General features: G+C 41.8%; 2 protein-coding genes across 2 annotated transcripts in view; one reads left to right on the top strand and one right to left on the bottom strand.

Moving 5' to 3' along the window:
- EXOC5 (exocyst complex component 5) overlaps nt 1-9,957 on the bottom strand; it is a 29,809-nt gene extending 19,852 nt beyond the window's left edge. The window contains exons 1-3 of the mRNA XM_056345976.1: nt 9,825-9,957; nt 4,819-4,910; nt 373-520 (exon numbers count right to left, since the gene is read on the bottom strand). Coding sequence (XP_056201951.1) covers nt 373-520; nt 4,819-4,910; nt 9,825-9,851 — 267 coding nt within the window. The 5' untranslated portion in view covers nt 9,852-9,957. The remainder of the gene's footprint in view (nt 1-372; nt 521-4,818; nt 4,911-9,824) is intronic.
- A 54-nt stretch (nt 9,958-10,011) lies between these two features.
- AP5M1 (adaptor related protein complex 5 subunit mu 1) lies at nt 10,012-19,585 on the top strand. Its single transcript, XM_056345977.1, has 8 exons — nt 10,012-10,144; nt 13,903-14,548; nt 16,072-16,299; nt 16,743-16,882; nt 17,638-17,723; nt 17,827-17,942; nt 18,209-18,305; nt 19,412-19,585. Exons 1-8 carry the CDS (start codon nt 10,077-10,079, stop codon nt 19,492-19,494), a joined length of 1,464 nt encoding a protein of 487 aa, XP_056201952.1. The 5' UTR covers nt 10,012-10,076; the 3' UTR covers nt 19,495-19,585.
- The last annotated feature ends 2,295 nt before the right edge of the window (nt 19,586-21,880 follow it).

A 21,880-nucleotide genomic window follows, 5' to 3' on the forward strand; every position in this document is an offset into this window, starting at 1 on the left:
ATTATTTCCATTTACTGTACTTTAGGAAACACTAGATTTACTTCAGTAGGAAGCATAGCAAATGCAGGCATCAGCTCTCCAGGTGCTGGAACTACAGTAGAACTACTCAGAACTGCTAATTAAGTACACACAACTGCTTAAAGTTTAGTGTCTTCCTTTAAACTATTGTGAAGACTGGCTACTTTCAGAATAGCTAATATTCATTAAGGGAACATGCAGATAAGCCCCCTTTCACAGGGGAAATTGTTTTCTGTCAAACCCTCTTTATTCTTATCTCAAAGAGTAGCAAGCTTTACCAAGAAATGTTAATGGAGCATCTGATGTTTTTAAAGCTTGAACAGCATACCACTGACTATAGTACTCAGATTTTACCTGGTTGCTTTTCTGCAGCTCTTGTACTTTCTTGGCAAATTCCTTTGCTTCCTTCTGGCATTGTTGTTCTAGTTTCTCCACCTTCCTCTGAATCCTTTCATCCATTACCTGTAATTCTTGGATATGATTTACAAATTCTTCCAATAATCTGATTTAAAATAAAACACAAGAAAGCAGAGTTTAGTCTGAAAGGCATTGTCTTCTGCAGAGCCCCTAAAAAACATCAAAGAACTTGTCTACAAAGCTGATATAGCCATGCCTAACTTACAAATGTTCTTTTGTTTTAAACTACATTGCCCTAGTTGTGTAGAACTCCATGCCTGCATAAAAACTATCTGATCACATAAAAGGTAGGACAGGGAAAAGGCGAATACCTAAATACCCATCACTCAAGAACATGACTCTGCCACAGGTACAAAAATCCTTATATCCCCATCTTCCCTAAATAAGTCTCATACGGACAAAGAGAGCTAAGGCCACTACATTCCTTCAGCGTAAGGGCTATACTGCACCTATTACTGTTAAGGTTGTAAACCAGCATCCTATTAACAGGCAATGAATATAATCATATAGTCTCATAATGTTATTTTGTTTATAACCATGTCACTTTCTGACTTCAGTTCTTTTCCTCCTCTAACATACACCATTTTAAGGGGTTTTTTCCCTGCCCTTTCCAATCACTCCAATTTTTGTTTTAGACTCACATTTTACTCTTCCCAAACAATGTACACCTGACTGCATTCATAAAGTTTCCTCTATTCTTTTTCATTCCATTCTCAATGTCTCTCTTTCTCATTCCTGTTTTTGTCCATTCTGTCCCATTCCAGTCATCTTTTCAGCTTATAATTTTCTAAACATCCCAGTCACTGATGCTCAGGAAATAGATTATTCCCAGGTCCTCCACAGCCATAAAACTTGTGCTAGTAACTGAAAACATATGAAGGATTTGAGAACTCTGCTGTCCAAAGCAGAAGAGGAGAGGAAATGTGAATCCCTTCCAGGGAGCTATTTCTAGACTACTCTGGAATCTGCATTTTCACATATACTCTGTTCAGAAAGTATACTGTGAATGTGAAGCCAGAATGAGCACAGAGTGTGAATAAGCCAGAATGTGAACGAAAGGCAGAGTGAGCACACTCTTCCTCTCCTGGCTTCCCATGCAGGGGCTAGAGACTCTCAGCAACCAGAAGGGAAAAGCAGAACGTATTATTCTACCCTCACGTAACTCCTTCCCAGCAATAACTACAGAACCTCTCTTAGAGAATCATAGAATTGTTTACATTGGAAAAGACCCTTAAGATCATCAAGTCCAACCGTTAACCCAGCACTGCCAAGCCCACCGCTAAACCCTGTCCCCAAGGGCAACATCCACATGGCTTTTAAATACCTCCAGGGATGGTGCCTCAACCACCTCCCTGGGCAGCCTGTGCCAGTGCTTAACAACCAACCCTTTTGATGAATAAATTTTTCCTCATATCCAACCTAGACCTCCCCTGGTGCAACTTGAGGCCATTTGCTCTCATCCTATTGCTTGTTACTTGGGAGAAGAGACTGACACCCACCTCGCCACAACCTCCTTTCAGGTAGCTGTAGAGATCAATTAGGTCTCCCCTCAGCCTCCTTTTCTCCAAGCTAAACACCACCAGTTTCCTCAGCTGCTCCTCATCAGACTTGTTCTCTAGACCCTTCACCAGCTTTGTTGCCCTTCCCTGGACATGCTTTAGCACCCCAATGTCTGTCTTGCAGTGAGTGGGCCCAAAACAACACAATTCAAGCTGTAGAGCGAACATCTAGAGCTTTCTCCAAGCAACACCTAAATGATACTAGTGTGGTTCTCTTTAGTTGCATGAAATGTCACAGCATTTTCAGTCTTAACCTCTGCTGCTGAGATGACTGGCTTTTAGCCTACTGCTTGGAGCATGCAAACTGCCTTTTTGCTCACTGTATTGGTCTAAAACCTGTTAAAGTGATATCTTTACAACACTAAGTGACTTCAAGTCACAATTTATTAAAGAAAACTGGATTGGCACAGATGTTCATGACTACTTCTACTTCCTGCTTGCCAGAAGCTCAAGAGTAAGCATGTTGCGTCAGATTCCACAGAAAACCACAAGGAACAGACTTAAGTTTACAGAAGTATATTTAAAATAAAATTTAAACAACAGTAAGTGACATACAACATACTTTCAAACAAAAGTCTAGAGAAGTGCAGATAGTTTCTATTCATTTTAACAAGCTGATTCAGTTCAGTTCAGGGTTTGTTTTTAAACAGATATAGTACCAACTCAGCTCTTATTCAGCAATAGTACTCAATACAGTGAGACACGAAAGAATGCTCAAGTAGAAGAGGTAGCTGCTCACGAGGTTTCTCAGAACAGAAATAAAAGACTCCAACACTCTTTCTACCAAACAAAAGCATAACATTCTAAAAACAGAAAAGTAAAAAGATACAACCAAAGACCTGTTTCTTTTTGATATTAGTTTTGGCTCCCTGCCCCTTACTAGCAGATCCCAAAAGAAAAATATTTAATGCTGCAGGATTCTTCCACTTGTCCTGAAAATTATGAAAGTGCATCACAGAAGTTAACACAAGCCAACTAGCAGAAATATGGAATATAGGTTAAACTAAGTTGGTATTGATACAAACCATTAGCTACCCTAAAGTACATATTAGGCACAACTGCGGAGAAAGAGCTACAGGAAGAAGTGTTGTGTATTTCCAGATTTATTCCTGCTTAAATCACATGTAAAGCTCTGCATAGGATACAGGCCCAGACTGAACGTCAAGGGTTCGCATCTTGCTAGAACTCCAACAATATCCTTCCTCTCCTTGCACACCTCCGAAGAGCCAGACTGCTCCAGAAGGAATGTCCTTTGACTGTGCTAATGAAGCGTTCTAACTAACAACAGCTTGTCTATGAAGTTAGCAAACCCTAAACTTCTTAAGAGTTCTCTCTTAGGTTACTATAAACAATGTCAATCTGGACTAAGATTGCGTGGATAAATCACTAAGGAACAGCTATTGCACTTGCACATCTCCCAAGTTATAATCATGTGAAAAATGAAAACACATAGATGCAGCGTATGAAAGCATAGACTCCAGTTGTGGTGCAACTAGAGACACTTTATTATACAGAGAAGCTCATATTTATATCTCTGAGCCCAAATACAAATTCCAGCTGTATGTACCACCAGGCTCAGGGCAGAAACCATTCATGCAGTTACATATCACTACAAGCACGCAGACACCTATTTGCTACTAGATAACCATGTTTATCTTTCTTACTTTCCTTCAGAATACCCAGCTGTTCTCTCATCTCCTGCTAAGTCAGACATTCTTTATCCTCCTCTCCCACACATAGAGACGTAAGTTATTTATGTCTCTAGAAAGGCTAACAATACTGATACAAGAGCTAAAAAGTAGCACTATTTGAAAGAATCACTTTTGTCAAAACAAAAGAAGGTCCATAGGTGTGGAGTAAAGAAGCTTAGATGTTGAACACTGCTGTATAAAACTGTGCATCTGCATTACCAATGCACTACCAAATGCTGGGCCAGTAACCAGAGAGCTGTCTTCTTCAGGTGAAGTTTCTCAACAGAGCCAAGCCAGCTCACCACAAACAAGAGAAGGTCCTGCACTACCTCCTCCTTCCCCACTTTCCCTACCTTAGCCTTGTTCCCTTTCCACACCCACATTCTTTCTCACTACCAGCTCATAGACACACCACCTCTTCCCTTTGCATCTGCTCCCAGGCTTTCCCAGTCCTCCAAACTTGCTAACCCAACTAGGAAAAAAAAAAAAAAGTTTTTTTTTCCTGTCAGGTTAGTTTTCTTACATTTTAGTAAATTAGATTAGTTTACCATGCTAGCTCAAGATAAGCCATCACAGTGTGTAACTAAGAGCAAGGAAGGGGGGCACACACCCATCTCCATTCAGCACCAGCAAGCCATTCAATTGATTTAGACTATCCAAATTCACACAAATTCAGTTCAAAACAATCTAAGTCAATATTGCCATATTCCTACCTTTCTTCCCAATACCTGTTCATGCCTTTTATTTGCACCAGAACTATAAATGACTGGGTTTTACAAGAAGACAGCTCAGGGAGCTAAGTTAGCAAGAAACTCATTAAACTGACTTAACTATCATAGCAGTGAAGCCTCATATTACGCTTTAATCTGGCAACTCTAGTGCTTTGGAACATTCATGTCTGACAAGGACAAACAACATCAATTCTCCTACATTCAAAAGGTCTAAACAGCAAGTGATTTTCCCTACTCTTGTTACTGAATAATTGGCTCATGGTCACAAATTCTAGCAATTCTCCCAAATGAAAACCTCCTTGGACACACACCAACACTACATACAGGCTTTTTGTTACATATGTAATAAAACAGTACAATTAGAGATATATTCACTTTGCCCATTATGCAAGTTTATTTTACCTTTTTGGATCAAAAGCTTCTCCACCTCTGGAACCTCCTCCAGGTGTTCTCCATGCCAGGCGTTCAATGTATTCATCTGCCACAAAAGGCTCCTAGCCACAGAATAAAAACTCCTTACAATGTGCCACAGCAGGGTGTCCCTTAAGCAGCTGCTTACACAACATTTTGAAAGTGTTTAGAAGCTTTACTACAATCAAGAGCAAGTACAGTGTTGACAATTACCCCATCACCTCTTATCTTTACATATTTAATATAGGGAACACTGTTCTTAATATGGTGGGTTTGAACATCTAGTCTAGAGATTGCCAAACTACTAGCAAAGAACTGCTGCAGGTCTGAAGAGCTGGCTCTAAATTACTTGTTCTTATTTCCAGCTGAACTTACAGCTTGTCATTACAAAGCATCTGAGCCATGCAGCAACTACACTGATTTGAGATACTACATCATGAGACCCAGCCATCAGCTGTGCAGCAAATTAGACAGGATTTATCTGTCCAAAAAATTATGTGGCAAAGTAAGTTTCCTCTGCAGTTGTTCAACTCTGATGTAGTTCACAATACAGCATCACAAGCCGAACCGACCAAGGCACTGCCCCCGTGGCAAAACAGTGAAAGTCTGTCACTGGACACTATGCAACATCAAACTGCAGCTGCAAAACCAAAGCCGATAAGAAGAAAAAAAAAAACCCCAAAGTAAACACAAAACCAGATGATGGACTTGACTTTCCCAGGGAGGAAAAACAAGGCATAAGTGATGCTAAAAACACAGTTACTCAAATTTCTTTCACAGTATTTGCTGGATCATCCATAAAAATACTGCACAGTGGTGAAGAGTTAAGATGTTTCTCCATCCAACAATGTTTTCTGAAGGCAGAGACCTCATTATAAAACCAAGACCTCTTAGTTTGTCTAATATTTAGATTAGCTCAAATATTTCTTCACATAGTTAACATTAAATATAACAAAACACAGGCCAACACCTATCCTTTTAAAAACCTAGTATTTATCAGCTTCATTGGTACTCTAGGAGCATTGTTTAGGTACTAACATCATCACATCTAAGATCACTAAGCAAAGAATTCTCACAACTGTCAGGATTTCATGGAAAGCTTTTAAATTACATGTGGTAATGGTTCTAAAACTGTGAAACACAATGAAACACAACCCAACACGGAGCTGGGAGTGGCTCTGGTTAACAGTGGTGTTTGCAACAACTCATTTCTGATAGCAAAACACTGGAACATGCCACTGGTGCCTTCGATAAAGCTTGGTTTAAAAAAAATAAAAATAAAAACAAACAGCTGTCCACAGGTATCAAATTGGTTCCTGTATCAATAGGTCTAAAAACTTGTCAGAAGTAATAGGGAGGGAAAATCAGCATTATAGTGTTATCATAGTAACTAAAAACATGGGTTGAGAAGCAAATACTGCCACTTCAAGGTTTGTCATTCCTCAGAAACACATTATATGCCCTATCCAGTCAGGCCCAGCTATTAAACTGAAAGATAACAAGCTTTTTAAATATACTTTGCAACATGCTGAATCTTGCCAGACAGGTTCACCCTTTCAACAGATCACCCAGTAATACCACATTCAAACACTGACCAGAGTAACTCTGTTTTGCTCAGCCTCCTCAGTTAACCTTCAAAAATAACTGGATGATACCACATACAAACAATTTCTCTACAAGTCACTTGTCTCGTTAACTCAGTTCTTCCTGATACAGAATGTTGTTTCCTTTACGTGAATCCTTTCCATCAGAAGTTATAATTCAGTGTTTTCATATCAAGTGAAAATTCTCTCCTTATGTCATTTTTACATCTAAATGTTTGGGAACATTTTTGCAATTTTAGTTATAGGTGAAATGAGCCATTCAATACAGTAACATTCCCTTCAGGGGACTCCTCCAGCTTCCTAATTACCTTATGGCTCTTTGTATGAAAATAACAACCACAGTCTTTCCATTGAAGATCCTGTAATTCAGCTGGAGTACCACTCTAGCTACAAGGATACCAATACAGCACTATGGAATAACCCTGTATAAAGGGTGCACTGCTTGCTGATGCTCTGTGGGTGCATATAACATCTTCTATATTTCTCCCTTCAGATGTTTGCACTAAAAAGATAACTCACACACACATAATGACCTTGATTATTCCTTCTTTTTCTTTTTGCAAAACAACATTTACAGTATTTTTCTGCAAGCCTATCAAAGCCTTCGCTCCTAAGAAAACCTGACATATATGTTCGTAGACCCTCTTGCTCTATCCATTACGGCTCGATACTCCTCTAAAGTTCCCTCAAGTGCATGTGTACTCTAGAGCACCTGTAGCTCCCTCTCCTGCATCCCAAAAACTAGCCAGGCACATGGCAACAAATGCTGTGGTTGACCCCAAACTCTGTGCCACCTGATCAGCCAGGAGGCCAAACTGAACCTGCAGCAGCCCAGTACTGCCTGCGCCCCCGCCCCCCAGTGCGGGAACTCACGTGTGTCCCCCTCCTCCACAATCCTCAGCTTGTTGCCCGATCTGTCTCTCTCCTTCTGCAACATCTGCTATTCTGCAAAAATTACAAACTCGTATTTTGTTTTAACAAATGATACATCAGCACAGAGCATAAATTAATTTAGTCAGAATCACTGTTACATGCAGGTGTAGTAATATTTTAAAGGGATGCAATCTGGAAAAAAAACCCTGTTTTTCAAGAACACTTACATAGGAGACCTGTCCTTCAGTTTTGTAGCAATATAAGCACTGTTCCGTATTATTTAAGAAACAGTAACAGCAGGGGATACTATTATGTGCAGAATACTGACCAACTGAGAAACAAAATGAGCTTTTTCTTCCAAATTTTCACAAAGAGTGTGCTAAAAATAATCTACTCCATTTATAAATGAAGTTCAACGGTGTCTTTTTAAGACATGATTTCACAAGTCCCATTGCAAATTCAAAACTTTTCCATTTTGTTTATATATTGTATCTTCCATATACATTTGCTCTTTTTAATGCTGTCTTGATAATAGGGTTACCTATAGCTGACAGGCTAATTCCTATTTTGAGTCTCCTATCCTGTTCTGCAGAAACTGCTGAAAGTCAGCTATTACAAATGTCATTTGCAAGTCCTTTGCCCGTTATCAGATGAGCCCCAACAGTCAATTTTTTCACAGCTTTGAACTTCCCTCTAGCTCTAGATGAATTAATATGATCCTATCCATTCAGCCAATACTACTGATTTAATAAGAGATATGCCTGAAGTGGATGATAACCTGGTTTGATCTGGTCTGTATAAATGAAACTACACCGGCCACATTAAAAAACAGTTTAGAAGTAATAATTGTTAAATTACACTTTGAGTTACATGAGGGAGAGTTGAGTTCATGTTGTGTCCATTTTCAGCACAGATCCTTCTACACAATGTCACGTATTTATATTGAAAATTACTTTCAAACACACATTCATGAAAAAACAGCAGTCAAACACCAACATTCAGTATGCAGCTAAGGGTTATTCCCATAATAAGCACACTGTCATGTTCTAACCTACATAGCAGTCACTTCAAACTAACATATTCAAACTTCCATATTGGAAAAAATAATTTCAAGCCCTTTCTCTAGGTAAAGGCCTCGCCCACTGCAATTTCACCCCCATTGCTATATGCAAAATTGTTGCATGACCCAAAGCAGCCAAAACACACAGTCGTCTTTCCACATCCAGGTTATCTCACATTCATCATCTCACAAAGAACAGAACTACATTGTCATCACGTTGATAAGTCAATGGGCTCCTATGACAGTTAGAGAGGTGTAAAGAGGGTATATAACCTAGCATCTAGCTACTTAGAACACGGTATATTAGTCTTGTCATTTTTTTTTTTAGACCATGCAAGCCAAAAGATGTGAGTCATAACAGTGATTCATAAATACAAGTGCACACAATGTACCTATAAAACCCACAGATATAGGATCTTCCAAAGAAACAGGAAGACCCTTCCTGAACCCTGGGCAAAGCACGTCCCAGTGTTAACACATCAAATGAACGACAGACTGGCTCTTGATTGACTCAGAAAGCATATACAGGATTACAGAATCACAGAATGGTTCAAGTTAGAAGGAACCTTAAAGACCATCCAGTTCCAACCCCCTGCAGGGGCAGGGACACCTTCCACCAGCCCAGGTTGCTCCCAGCCCCATCCAGCCTGGGTTTGGACACTGCCAGGGATGGGGCATCCACAGCTGCTCTGGGCAGCCTGTTCCAGTGCCTCACAGTGTACCTGGTAATGCTACCACATCCCCATGCACTAGCAAGTGGGGACAAACGCTTTCCGCTAATCACAGGTCACACCACAAGACCCTGGGGTCCAGGTGAGGAGAGAATGTGCCAGACTCCTGCTACGTTCTTGTCCTGCTTGTGCACAGCTTTGGGCAAGCTACTTGGTTTCTCACGCCTCAGCGCCACAGCGGCTTAAAAGACAGCAAAGTTATTTCCTTATTTCAGAAAAGTAAATACCGCGCTAACATGCCATGGTGCTAGGAGCAACCGAGCATGTGCCTTAGGGAGAAAGAGAGCGTCGGTCGGGCCTAGCATGGCCTGTCACCCTGCGGAAAGCGGCACCCCCTCTGCTGCAAAGCCCTGGGAGCCCCAGGCGCAAGGGGCGCCGCAAGCGCTGGCCTCGGGTAGGGCGAGGGGCTGTATCCTCCCGAGGCATCGCCCGCGCTCCGCCCCGCTCCCTCAGCCCCCCGCGGCGACACGCCGCTCCCCCAGGCTCCGGCATCGCGCCGCTCGCCCCCTGCACACGCCCTCACGCCGGGCCCCGGCCGGGAGGGCCCTTTGCCTCCCCACCCGAGCAGGAGCTCGCCCGGGGGGCTGCGCCCCGGCCGCGGCGGGGGGAAGGCCGCCGCATCCCCTCGGAGAGCCGGCCGGCCTCGCCGCCGCCTCCCACCCGCGGGCCCGGCGCGGCCCCCTCCACCCGGGGAAGCCCGCGGGGAGCCCCAGCGCTGCCCGCACCCACCTCGAAGAGCTCGGCCGTGGTAGCCATGGCCGAAGGGAGGGCGGCGGGACTGCTCAGCGGCCCGCCGCCACCCCGCCGCTGCCGCCCATTGTGCCCCGCCGGCCCGGCAGCAGCAGCCGCCGCGGCGCCGCCTCCGCCCGCCGGAAATGGGCCTGCGCCGGGCGGCCGCCGCCGCGCGCAGCTCCCAGCCCCTCCCCGGCCGCGGCCGCCCCTCGGCACCGCTGTGGCCGCGCTCAGCGCCGCGCCGCCGCCATGGCCCTGCGGGCGCTGTGGCTCCTCAGGCACGATCCCGGCACCGGCGGCACCGTGCTCTTCTCCAGGTAACGGCGGCGCGCCGGGCGTGTGGAGAGCGAGGGGGCGGGCGCGGCGAGCCGGGCCGGGGGCGCTGCGGGGGCCGGGGCGCGGCGGGGCGGGCGGCAGGCAGCGCTCGCCGGGCGCGCAGCCGGCGCCGGGGTTCCTGGGGGGCCGGGGCTGCCGCGGGACCCCGGCGGGTGCGGAACCACCCGCAGCCCGACGCCGGGTAAGTCCCTCCGAGGGGCCGCTGCGCGTTTCTGAGCCCGGGTCTGCAAATTTTGGGGTTCAGATGTTGTGCTTTTAAATAAATCCGGTTGTTGGTTTTTTTACAACTTCTGCATTTTGCACGTGACTTTTTCTCTGTTCCTCCTTTAGTTACTGCAAAGGTTTTGCCTACCTCTTCTCAATCCTAGGGTGGAAAAGGACAAGGCAGTGATTATGAAATACTCGCAAATTAACAAAATGGGCAAAGTGGAAAGCATGCAATTTTTCATGTATCTTGCTTATGTTCTCTTTGTGGTGTTCTGTGACTGTTCAAAAAGTACGGTATATTCAGGCAGAAAATTAACTTCCCATTTTATTTTATTTTTGCATACAAAGACAGGTTTTTCAAATTCGTGGAGGAGCCCACTGATCAGCCTTCCGAAGGAGGGCTTTTTATTCAGAACTCTTGCGGAGTTTTAAGTAAGACTCCGGGCTAGGCAGGCTGCTTTTGTTGGTCTGGCAAAATTTGTTGCCATTTCTGCGTACGCTTGTGTGATTCCAGAGGACTTGGTCTGGAGAGTAAGAGATAAAACAACCAGGGCTAGGGAGCGGAAAAGTCCTGAGACCTGGGGGTAGGGACAGGACCTACAAGTCTGAGTCTGAATTCAGTAAAACTGGAGAGAGAACACGGGGCTGGGGGTGGGGGGAGCGTACGTAGACTATCTTCCATCTTCAGGTGCAGACAGATCTCTACATTGGACATTCCTCTGATTGTTTTAGGATTAGTATTATGGTCCTTGTATTACCTACAAGACTAGAGATGAGGCCTCCCCTCTACAAACACAGAGAAAGAGCCTTGTCCCAAAAAAACGGAGAGTGTAATCGCAGTGGAGGAAGGGGGGGCTGGTGACAGGGATATGTGAAGTAACTTGTCACACAGTAAGCGGCAGAGACAAGGAATAGTGCTCCTTTGAAAAGGGCAAACTATACTTGATACTTCAAGTGATTTCCAGACTTAGATCTTTCACATTCCCAGAGGAAATAATAGGGCTGTAGAAACCCCATGTTTATCCTCCTAACTGACCTTAAATTCAACAAAGCGCACAGACAATATAAAGAATGCCAGATCACATGGAAACTGTTGGTTTCGGGACTTACGCACTCAGCTGGAGATACGTGAGCCCTGATCTTTAACCTCAGAGGAGACATCTGGGACATCAAAGCATTCCTCTTTTTTTGAGCTGGTCATAACTTAATTCAGGCAACAAATATGGTCTGCCTCTTGCATCACCAAAGCTCATTCATCCCTGGAAACTTTTTTTTTTCTTCTTTTTTTTAAAAAAAAAATTTCATCACTTTCTAGAAGGGAATACTGAAAAACTGAGATCTGAAAGGCTGACTAATTGTCTAATGATTCAGCTAAAGCTGTGAAGATTCTTTGGGAGGAGGAGAAGATTGCTGTGGTGTGGGGACAGCTTCAGCAAATGGAGCAGACAGATTAGGACATAAGACAAAACTAGACTGAAATATCTCTGCTTCCTTTGTTTTGGAAATGTTGACCAAAAATAAGAGGTGCTTACCAAGGTTACATGTAGCCACTTACCAACAGCCTTGCTCTGGAAGTCCACGTAAATTTTCGAGCTGCAAAACCACTGTTTGTTCACTCTTCAAAGTAGACTTGAGACTGCAGGGAGGCATTTTACTGTCATCTGTATCCTGTTTACGGATCTCGTAGCTCTAGCTTCTCTCTGCCTATGCTTGCTTTTTCCTTGTTGGGGGGTGTGTGGGGTGGGGGGAAAGCCCTTGGTGCCTGATTAGGAATCAAACAAAAAAGCACAGTCACTGAAAATAAGCCTGAGGAAGCGTAGTTGCCTCCAGCAAGAGACTCTGCTACTCAGTAAAGAAAAGATGGTGTAGGTGGGACTTCAAGACAACAGGGTAAGAACCATGCAAGTGTTGGGGAACAGAAAGGGAGTGTTACACGTGGAGGTCATGGATACAACAAAGTACCACGTTGCTGTGATTACAAGTTCCATAGCAATTTAAGAAACAGACTGTCCATGTGTCCTTAAAAAGATGGTATAAAAAGGAGAATAAATGAAGGCATTTATATATCTGTGCATTTTTTTCTCCCATGGTTATAAGTGTGGCTCTGAGTGCAAACATCCAGCCTGGGAACAGATCTGCTACTAGATGATTCATAAAGTGATTTAACTAGTTGCCTGGTGTGTAACCTGTGAGATGTGCACTTTGAGGGTCCGTGGATAAAGGGAATCCACAAAAGATAATGTAGAAAAGCTAGCCTGTTATCAAACTTAACGTAAGAGAGACTCAGGGGAGTCTGCAGTTCCAAAACAGGATGAAGACCAATGCATTAGTGAAAGTAATAATTTTCCTTTTCTCGGCTATTTATTAAAAGACAGCTCATCAGTTTGTCTTGATAGATTTAGGTTAGCTTGAGAAGGAATTCATCCCTCTCTCCTTTAAAAAAATAATACTACTTCAGAAGAAAAAAATGCCAGATGTAGCATTAAACAGTTAGTATGATTTTTCTCAAATATTATCTCTAGGAAATTTGAAATGAAATATATATGTTAATGCAGTCAAACAATTTTAAAATATACAAAACCTTCCATCTCCATTATATCTTAAATACTTGAAAAAATGAAATGATGAAACAGTCATAAAAGCTTAAAATCACATATATTGAACATGCAGTGTGGAATCCATTTTGCTCCCTCTCCCCACACAGTCCGTGCAGCCTTTTCTGCAAAAATTTGACTGACTTACACTGAAATCTTTTTGGATTTATAATACTGTCAAGATTTTTAATTAATCTTGTTAATCAATTAAAGCAACTGCTGCAGATCAATTGTGTAAGCTCAGAACAGCAATGAAAAACCTGTATACAAATAACTTCCATTACTGTCTTCTAAACATGGTATCTAGTAGAGTAGCAAAGCTGTAGCAATAGCATACTGTATCTCGGCAAAAAGCTGTTGCAGTTGGATTTTATTATGTGGGACATCTGTTTTTTTAAATGTCTGAAAACTTGTCTTCAGTGTGATCTCACCTCTTAGAAATGTTTCACTGTTGAAGTTTCACTGTGCTGGTGTGAGTCATGCTTGGGTTCATTAGTGCCATTTAAATGTCCTATACCTTTGTGCAACTGGAAGGGTAGAGACAGATTCACATTTTGTTAAAAAACCTGAGTGAATGTGTTTGCTCAAAGTGCCCAGTAAAAATCCACCTGCTAGAATGAAGCCTAATTACTCATTAAATAGTTTTATTGACAGTGATTTGGATGCTGATCCTGTCTCTGTTTCTGTCAGGATGCTGCTGGTGTCCACTTACACAAGGTTACTTTTAGGACCAGAGGGGCCTTTGGGAGTTACTTGAATACCTAAGAGAATCCCATCCTTGATTATATCAGTATTCCAAAGATTTTTATAATGCTTTTGCATTTTCCAACAGCCAGAAAAGGCATTGTGCGGTTCTGCTTCTAGGAACATCTGTTGGTATGATATTTTGGGTGGGAAAAGATCCACAGCATTAAGATGTTCTCATTTCCGTATCACAGACGTTACCCCACCGTTGAAATGCGCGCGGAGACCTTCAACGGGTCAACACATGTGCCTGTACCATCTGACAACGCTTTTCTTAAAGCCTTGCTTTTTGAACTGAGACTCATAGATGACGATATTTTTGTGGAGCACCGAGATACTTGTACTCAAATCAATCACTCATCAGTATATTCAGTTTGCACCGAAGGAGGAGATCTCTGGCCCGTGCTTGCTTTTCAGAAGAGTGGTCTGATATACGCGTGTCTTCCACTAGTTGAGGAGACCTTGGAGCCACGGCCACCCCTCCTCACCGTCCGTGGGCTCTCACAAGGACTGGCTCTTTTGTTAGGCATTGTGGACTACATCTCTCCAAGTCGGAAGAACAAAGCTGAGATGAGTGCAAAAATAGGCCAGCTTCGAAATTTGCTTATACAGGCCTGTCCACTTGGCACCCCCTTAAACACAAACATACGCAGCTTGAACAGCTCATTTGATGACATTCAGGAAATGCCCACAGATGAGCATCAGCCAGCCTGGAGATCCAACACATATAAAGGCAAACCTCAGGTTAATGTCTGTATCACTGAAAAAGTCAAGTGTATGCAGTATGACAAAAGAGATGTTGCGGACGTGTGGCAAGTTTATGGAGCTGTAAATTGCAAGGTGAGAGCAAATCTGTGCAAATCTGACCCAAAGTATTTTTCATGCAAGCATGCTGGGGAAGAAAATACTCATGCCATTTTACTTTGGTATGTGATCAGTGAATTTCTAATACCGTAATATTTCAAAGTGTAAGGTACTACTACATATTGGGCTGACAGGTTAGTGTTTTTTGTTTTGACCTTTAATGTTTCTTACCTGCAGGCTTCATGCATTTTTTCATTATTTATGGGAATTATATTTCCAGAAATAGCTACATTGCATGTATCTTCCCAATTTTTTCTTACTTTAAATGAAATAGAGAAAAATAATGTCATACAGACTTTGTGTATAGAGACTAAGAAATGGTAGTGCTAACACCAAGTGTATTTCCAGCTATATGATAAGCAATGTGTTAAATAATGATTAGAAACAGAATTTCTGAATGAGGCTTCTACAAGTTTCTGTATATGAGCTTTTTAAATTAATTTTTCTACCAAACAAAAGTTTAATCTTCTATCCTACTTTATTCCATTACAACAAGAATCCACAAATATTGTTTGTTTGGCTGACATAAAAACAGTTGATAAAAAATCTAGTAAAATAAATAGTTGTCTAATTAATTTTGAATGTTTTTGCGTGCAATGATGGTTTTCATTGTTTAAAATTAAAAATTGGGGAATATTGACTCAATAATAATTATGAAATACATTGAAAATTGTGTTTTCTCTAATGAATGCATTTAACATTCTTTGTTCTGAATTATGCTTAGGAAGCACATATATTATCACAGTACACTGTATTTGTAACTGCCAGTGTTTTAAGAGGAGAAAGACCTTCCAATAAAGTAGATCATGGTAATGTAATTATTTGCAAGATGTGGGACACTCATCTCTGAAGGAAGCCAACCTAAGTACTGTGCTTCTGAAGACTGGGTTATATCCCACCAGCTATGCTGGCAGGGATTATGGGGGTGAACAGCTTCCTCTCTCAGAGGGACAAGTTTGTAGGTCATCTTGCAGAGTGGATGGCCTTACATAAGAAGAAAGCCCTGGTGTAATTGTGCACTGCTGAGCTGGCACACGGAGGGACGAGACAATGGATGCACTGCACATGGTTGCTGTGAGAAAGCTGACATGGGACCACAGTGGCCATTAATAGCGTACTTGAATCCATTAAGCGGATGTTGTAAAAGTAACTGAATTAATTAGACTATCACCAAGTGCATTTATGTAAAATTCGTAATGATGTAGCTATACAGTAAGTCCTTGGCTTGCTTATCTGCTGTTTTCTTGCTGAAGAGTACTTGTCAATTAAGAGACATTTAGCTAAGACTGCATCACTAACCATACCATGGAAAAGGCTACAGAAATGGGAAAGGGATTTTGTTTTCAAAGTACTTGTCAATATTACTGTTTGAAGCCAGCTGATGATTTTTAGTGTGATTTTTTTTAAAAAAAAAAAAATCCTTATATTCAAATTTTGAACGTCTGATGCTGACTTGAGGGAGATATTCTAGAATAACTTCTTGACTTCATTTTTTCAAGTGTGACATAGAGGGATCTGCACCAAATGTAACCCTCAGTTTGAATCTCCCGACTAACGGTCCTCCGCTCCAAGATATCGTGGTCCATCATTGTGTGACTTCTGTTGACCCTGCCATGCTGATGTCCAATAGTGCTGAGCCACTGGATGATTCTGTGTATAGTGGACCTTACAAATTTCCTTTCATTCCTCCTTCAGATTCCTTCAACTTGTGTTACTACACTTCCCAGGTAATAACATCCCTGACCTTTGTTATTTTCAGGTCTTCAAACAGGAATAAAAATACCTGTGGCGTTGAATGTGTCTGAATGAGTTTCAGTCTGATACAGGTCGTAAAATGCTTTTTATAATATAAACTGCTTGGATGGCGCTTTAGGACCTGAGTTATCTGAATCATATTCAGGAGGTGCCAGTACCTTTGATTGTTTGGCATCACTGCTCTTACTTCAAATGAACCACTTAGATGCCTGAATTCTACAAAAGATGTTCAGGCTGAGATGTCAAGTGCATATACCACAAATCTATTTATTGCAAGCAGCCTAAAGAGTTTGGTACAGTCGGCAATTAATATGTATTTGTTATTTTTTAAAGTACTTTAGCAATTAAATAGTATATAACTGATCTTATGGTGATGGTATTAATTTTTCTTGAGAATGAATATAGTTTTTTCCAGGTTCCTCTTCCACCAATTCTGGGACGTTATCAACTCATTGAAGAGGGATCACAGTTAAAAATAACAGTGAACTTAAAGCTTCATGAAAGCATAAGGAATTCTTTTGACTACTGCGAAGCTCGTATCCCTTTTTTCAACAGGTAAGAATAAAGAATTCCTAAACAAATTTCTTCCATTTCTCTGTGATCTTCCTGAAATGAACCTATCAGGATGGCAATGTAACAGATTATGCTCCGTCAAAGTACTACCAGTGGACACTGACCTTGCAAATGTTGGGAAGCCTCCTTGAAATTCTAGTAATTTCTATAATACAGAATTTTACTGGAATATTTGGTTCTGAATACTTCTGTTGTGCATCCTGTTTCCCTGTGGTATTTTTTCATGTGAAACGCTACCACAGTCCTCCAGGTGGATTAAGTCCCAAGATCATTTCCAACCTAGGGTTACCTGTTCCTTAAGACTGCTAAGACTGCTAATCCTAGCTACAGATCAGCTTATCAAAAATACAGTTATTTAAAATTAAAATGATAGTTTTCATTTAAGCCTCTCGGACAACTGCCATGACTATGCTGTCACATAATTATCATGAAAATTTAAAGATGAAATGATACAAAGTTGCTGGTGCTGATCATAGTGTTAGTGAAACGCTATCAGTGAACTAAGACAGTAAAATATCAACAGCTCTTTTATGATTACTAGGTTGAGACCATGGTGATTTCCTTCTGCTCTGTAATTTTGATTTATAAATTAGCAGTGTGCTCAGATATGTGTGATTTGTCTATATGCGCATAAATAATGTCTTTCAGCATGTTGTTGCTTTCTTTAACAAAATGGGTGTTAAATACTGAACGATACTAATTCCAATGGTTTTATTTCTCCTCTGTCAACACTGTAGGGGCCCAATTGCTCAATTAGAGTACAAAGTTAGTTATGGCCAGCTGGATTTGTCACAAGAGAAGAGCCTGCTGGTTTGGGTCATTGGTGAGCAGAATACCCCTGCGCCCTCTCACTTCCTCCCCTGGGCAGTTTCGTGCAGTGTAGGCACAGCTGTACAATTTCTCACAGATGCTGTTTCTGGCTTTAGGACAGAAGTTCCCTAAATCTTTGGAAGTTTCCCTGACTGGAACTGTGTCTTTTGGCACTGCAGGCAAAGAGCACCCAACTGATTATGTTTGCACTGGGAACACTGCTTATGTAAAAGTAAGTTGCAGGCTCTGTGAAAAGATGCCTTAGTAGTCATTTTTTTATCTTACATTGGCTATGAAGATACGTTGATTTTAAATCAGATATAATTATTAGCCTCTTTGTTCTCAGCATGAAGTTTTCTGTTTTCTTGCTTACAGGATTTGACATCCTGTCAGTTTGGAGTATGCTTGCACACCAAGAGCATGTAACACAGATTGCCAGTATTTGCACAGCAAGCATGACAATACACATCTGATCATGTTTTCCCTCTCTTTCTGTAGCTGTATTTTAGGATCCCAGACTTTACACTTACTGGATGTTATGTAGACCAGCATTCTGTTCAGATCTTCGTACCAGGAAAACCCAAAGTTACTGCATGTGAGTTGCTAAAAATGTCATTTGTTTAACTGAAACGGCGTATTGAAGTTATGGACTGGATGTCAATGACTAAAATTATGTAGCTAAACTTGGACAAAGCTTTTTGTTGGTTTGCTTGGGACATCCTGGAAATTTTGTTCTCTACTTTGATGTTTGGGGTTTTTTTGTTGTTGTTTTGTTTTGTGATTAAAGCATCCCTGGAGTAGGAACTGGCATCTCCCTTTCAGATGAAAGCTCTTATTACGCAGTTACAAAGTCAGTCTCTCTATTGGGCTCTCTCCCCTTTGCTCTGTGATGTTTTACTATGCATAATAGCAGAACTTTTACTGGGGGGGTAGAAAATGCTTCTCTATTCTGGCCCCTTGTTTAGGACACTTTTGTCAAAGATGTAATATGTGGATTGGCAATACCCAGGAGCAGAACTCAGCTCCTGCCTTCAAGGCGAGACTGTTGCTGTCAGTGTCATCACACCAATAGCCCTTGGTGGATGTGGCTGTATATTGAATCTCTGGAGCAGAAACCAAATCTGCTTATTCGTCAGTCAACACAGGAGTACTTCCAAGTCTGCACCAAAAATACACTAATTGGGAACACAGCAGTCACTCGTTAAATCCGAGCAGTACTGTTGAATGGAAGCAATTTTTATTTGTAGCTGTCTATCTCTTGCAGCTTCTGTCAGTTGTGTTAGCAGAAGTCTGTAAATGCCTTTTGAAAACTGTTTAATTTTGTGACAGGTCACATTCAGTCCTAAATTGTAACACAAAAAAGCAAGAGTTTAATACTGTATATTTTATATAGAGTATGCAATTTATATTCATTGAACAAAATCAAAGTCATCCACCTGCTTTTGACTTAACCTATGTTTGAATTTTAAGCTTATGACTGATACATTAGTAAAGATAATTGAAACTGAGACTTTAAATGTCTCATTATCAGAAACGATTTTCAAATAATAAGCCTTACAGTTTAAAGATGCCATTATACCTTCTCTGTAAACTAGTAAGGATGGATTAGTAGTCTCTTAACTTGAATGAAGGAATGTCTGATGGTAAGGCACCCTGTAATGCTTGTTTTTCTTCCCTTTTTTTTCATTTTTTTTTATTTAGCCCGGAAACTCATTTCTACCGATTATTACATCTGGAATTCCAAAGCACCAGCACCTATGGTCTATAAACCCTCACTTGCCTAATCTTCTTGTGAATTATTTTTGTATTTAAACAGAACAGCTAATGAGACCAATGTCATGATAGAGTAAAAATAAATATTCTCCAGCACTTGTACTTTGTATGTTTTCTTAAAAATTTGTCTTGAGGGGAAAAAAAAAAGAGGTAATTTCTCTTAATAACATAGTTGGTTTAAAATTGTTTAGTCCTGATTTTGCTTACAGAAGACAATTTGAAATGTACTTGCTGTGGCCATTTTTACTTTCCCTTCTAACATTAACTGGTACAAAGTAAGTAATAGTGACACAGATACAGACTGGCATGATTGGACGTGTCTTCCAGGAGGACTACCAGTTACTTCACTGGTTTTATAAACCATAAGGCTCATGGAGTGGGAAAGCTTTCAGTGTCTTATTCCAGTCCTGGAGTCACAAGGATCTGATTTAGACCCCAGATTTACAGGCCAGTTAAAAGCAAGAGTTCTGTTATTTTCACGAGATGCCTACAAAATACATACAAGTCAATAATTTACAAGAATTTTAAGAGAGGGAGAATGGCATGAGCGGCACTTGTAAAAACAAAGACGATGCAGGAGTCTTGTATGGCCTCTGTCAGCAGAAGTGGTGAGTTCCCTTTCACACATGCCTGTGAACTGCATTGCTCTGAAAGCCAGCAGTAGGATCCAGAGGTGTGAACCTGGTTTTTCAAATCAAAAGGCTAGCTTTGAGCAGGCAGAACCAGCTAAGTTTGCTGGAGGTTCCAAAAAACATCACTGAGCTGTTTTCCCTGGAAAAGTAGGCAGAGGAGGAAAGGACTCAGTTTATAGAGGCAGACCTCTAATTTTGAGAAGAAAATTGGTATCTGCAGGAACACAGGAAATGGACTTTAAGAGAGTTATCAGGAAATGTGCAAATTCTGAAAGGCAGGTGAAAAACTGAGAGAACCTGGAGAGCAGCACAAAAGAAGAGAAGAATGCCATCTAATAACGGAGCATGCCAGCTGCTCCTGCTGTACCTCTTGTTTAACTACGCTGTGTGATAAATAAGATTAGTGATTATGTAAGGAGAAAAATTTTAAGCTATAATTTAAAAAATGCTTAGATTGAGATAGTAATCTAATTGGTTGGTTAAATGTTCTAAAGGGTGGATTAATTCATGTGAAACATGCCGTTCAGCTGAAGCTGTTATGCAAACTTATAAAACAGAGCTATCCTAAGAATCATTTCACGCAAGTGGTTTGTCCATTGTAATTAGCAGGCAAAAGGTGAATTAACGATTTTACCCAGAATCCAGCCTCTACCTGTTACAGACGTCCACATGCCTGGACGCCATAGTGTGAGTGGAGAGAGTCTCTCTGTTGGAAGGGTTTATATCATGTTCTGTACACCAGGCACCCACCCACCACAGGATTTTTGTGTGCTGGTGTTTGTGTCCCACCTTCCTGTGAGAAATATGGGAGCTGTCTATTCACAGCAGCACTGTGGAGGCTAGCTTTTCTTGTTCACAGGTGTTCAACAAGTACTCCCCAATAAATGGTATCTAGCAATGGAACTCAAAATTCACAGTGAATTAGACGAGGAGACACCTTGCACTTAATAGCAGGAGGTCCTTCCCACATCATGTTCCTTGTTGTTTCCCTCTAGTCTGGAAAAAAGGAGGCTCAGAGGAGACCCTACCACTCCCTGCAACTACCTGAAAGGAGGTTGTAGTGAGTTGGTGGGTGTCAGTCTCTTCTCCCAAGTAACAAGCAATAGAATGAGAGCAAATGGCCTCAAGTTGCACCAGGGGAGGTTTAGGTTGGATATGAGGAAAAATTTATTCACCAAAAGGGTTGGTTGTTAAGCACTGGCACAGGCTGCCCAGGGAGGTGGTTGAGGCACCATCCCTGGAGTTATTTAAAAGCCATGTGGATGTTGCCCTTGGGGACAGGGTTTAGCAGTGGGCTTGGCAGTGCTGGGTTAACGGTTGGACTTGATGATCTTAAAGGTCTTTTTCAACTTCAGCAATTCTATGATTCTGTGTCTCCAACCCTGTCAAGGTTAGGAGAGCTGCAGTACTCAGGAATGGAGGGCTCCTGCTTTAGATTACTTCGTGCATGCATACCGCTGTAGGTTTGGGTGGAGGAAGGGAGTGAGTGGTGTTTCTTTTCTACCCCTGAGCAGTCTTCTACAACTTCATGCAAGCCATCACCTGTTTTATTATAAGGGTTTGCTCCTAAACCTCTGGATTATAACTCTAGCATGCTCCCGCGTCATGATTGTGCCCCTGCTGAGGGACAGCTCTGTAGTAAGGGAAGTGGGGAAAGGAGGTGCTCTCTGCTTTTTTTTAGAAGTCTGGCTGAGGTCTCTCTGGCAGGCTTGACTGCGCAGCATGCCTTGTTCTTCAGAAAGCACCCACGAACGGATCAGACAGC

The sequence above is a fragment of the Falco biarmicus genome, chromosome 7 (assembly GCF_023638135.1).
Source record: "Falco biarmicus isolate bFalBia1 chromosome 7, bFalBia1.pri, whole genome shotgun sequence".
Lineage (NCBI taxonomy): Eukaryota > Metazoa > Chordata > Aves > Falconiformes > Falconidae > Falco > Falco biarmicus.

Bases quoted from the DNA above. Each gene is read 5' to 3' on its own strand.
- AP5M1 (XM_056345977.1), top strand. From the start codon at position 10,077: ATGGCCCTGCGGGCGCTGTGGCTCCTCAGGCACGATCCCGGCACCGGC. The intron at 17,724-17,826 runs GTGAGCAGAATA...TTCTGGCTTTAG, and splicing joins CCTGCTGGTTTGGGTCATTG to GACAGAAGTTCCCTAAATCT. The intron at 18,306-19,411 runs GTGAGTTGCTAA...TTTTTTATTTAG, and splicing joins AAAACCCAAAGTTACTGCAT to CCCGGAAACTCATTTCTACC.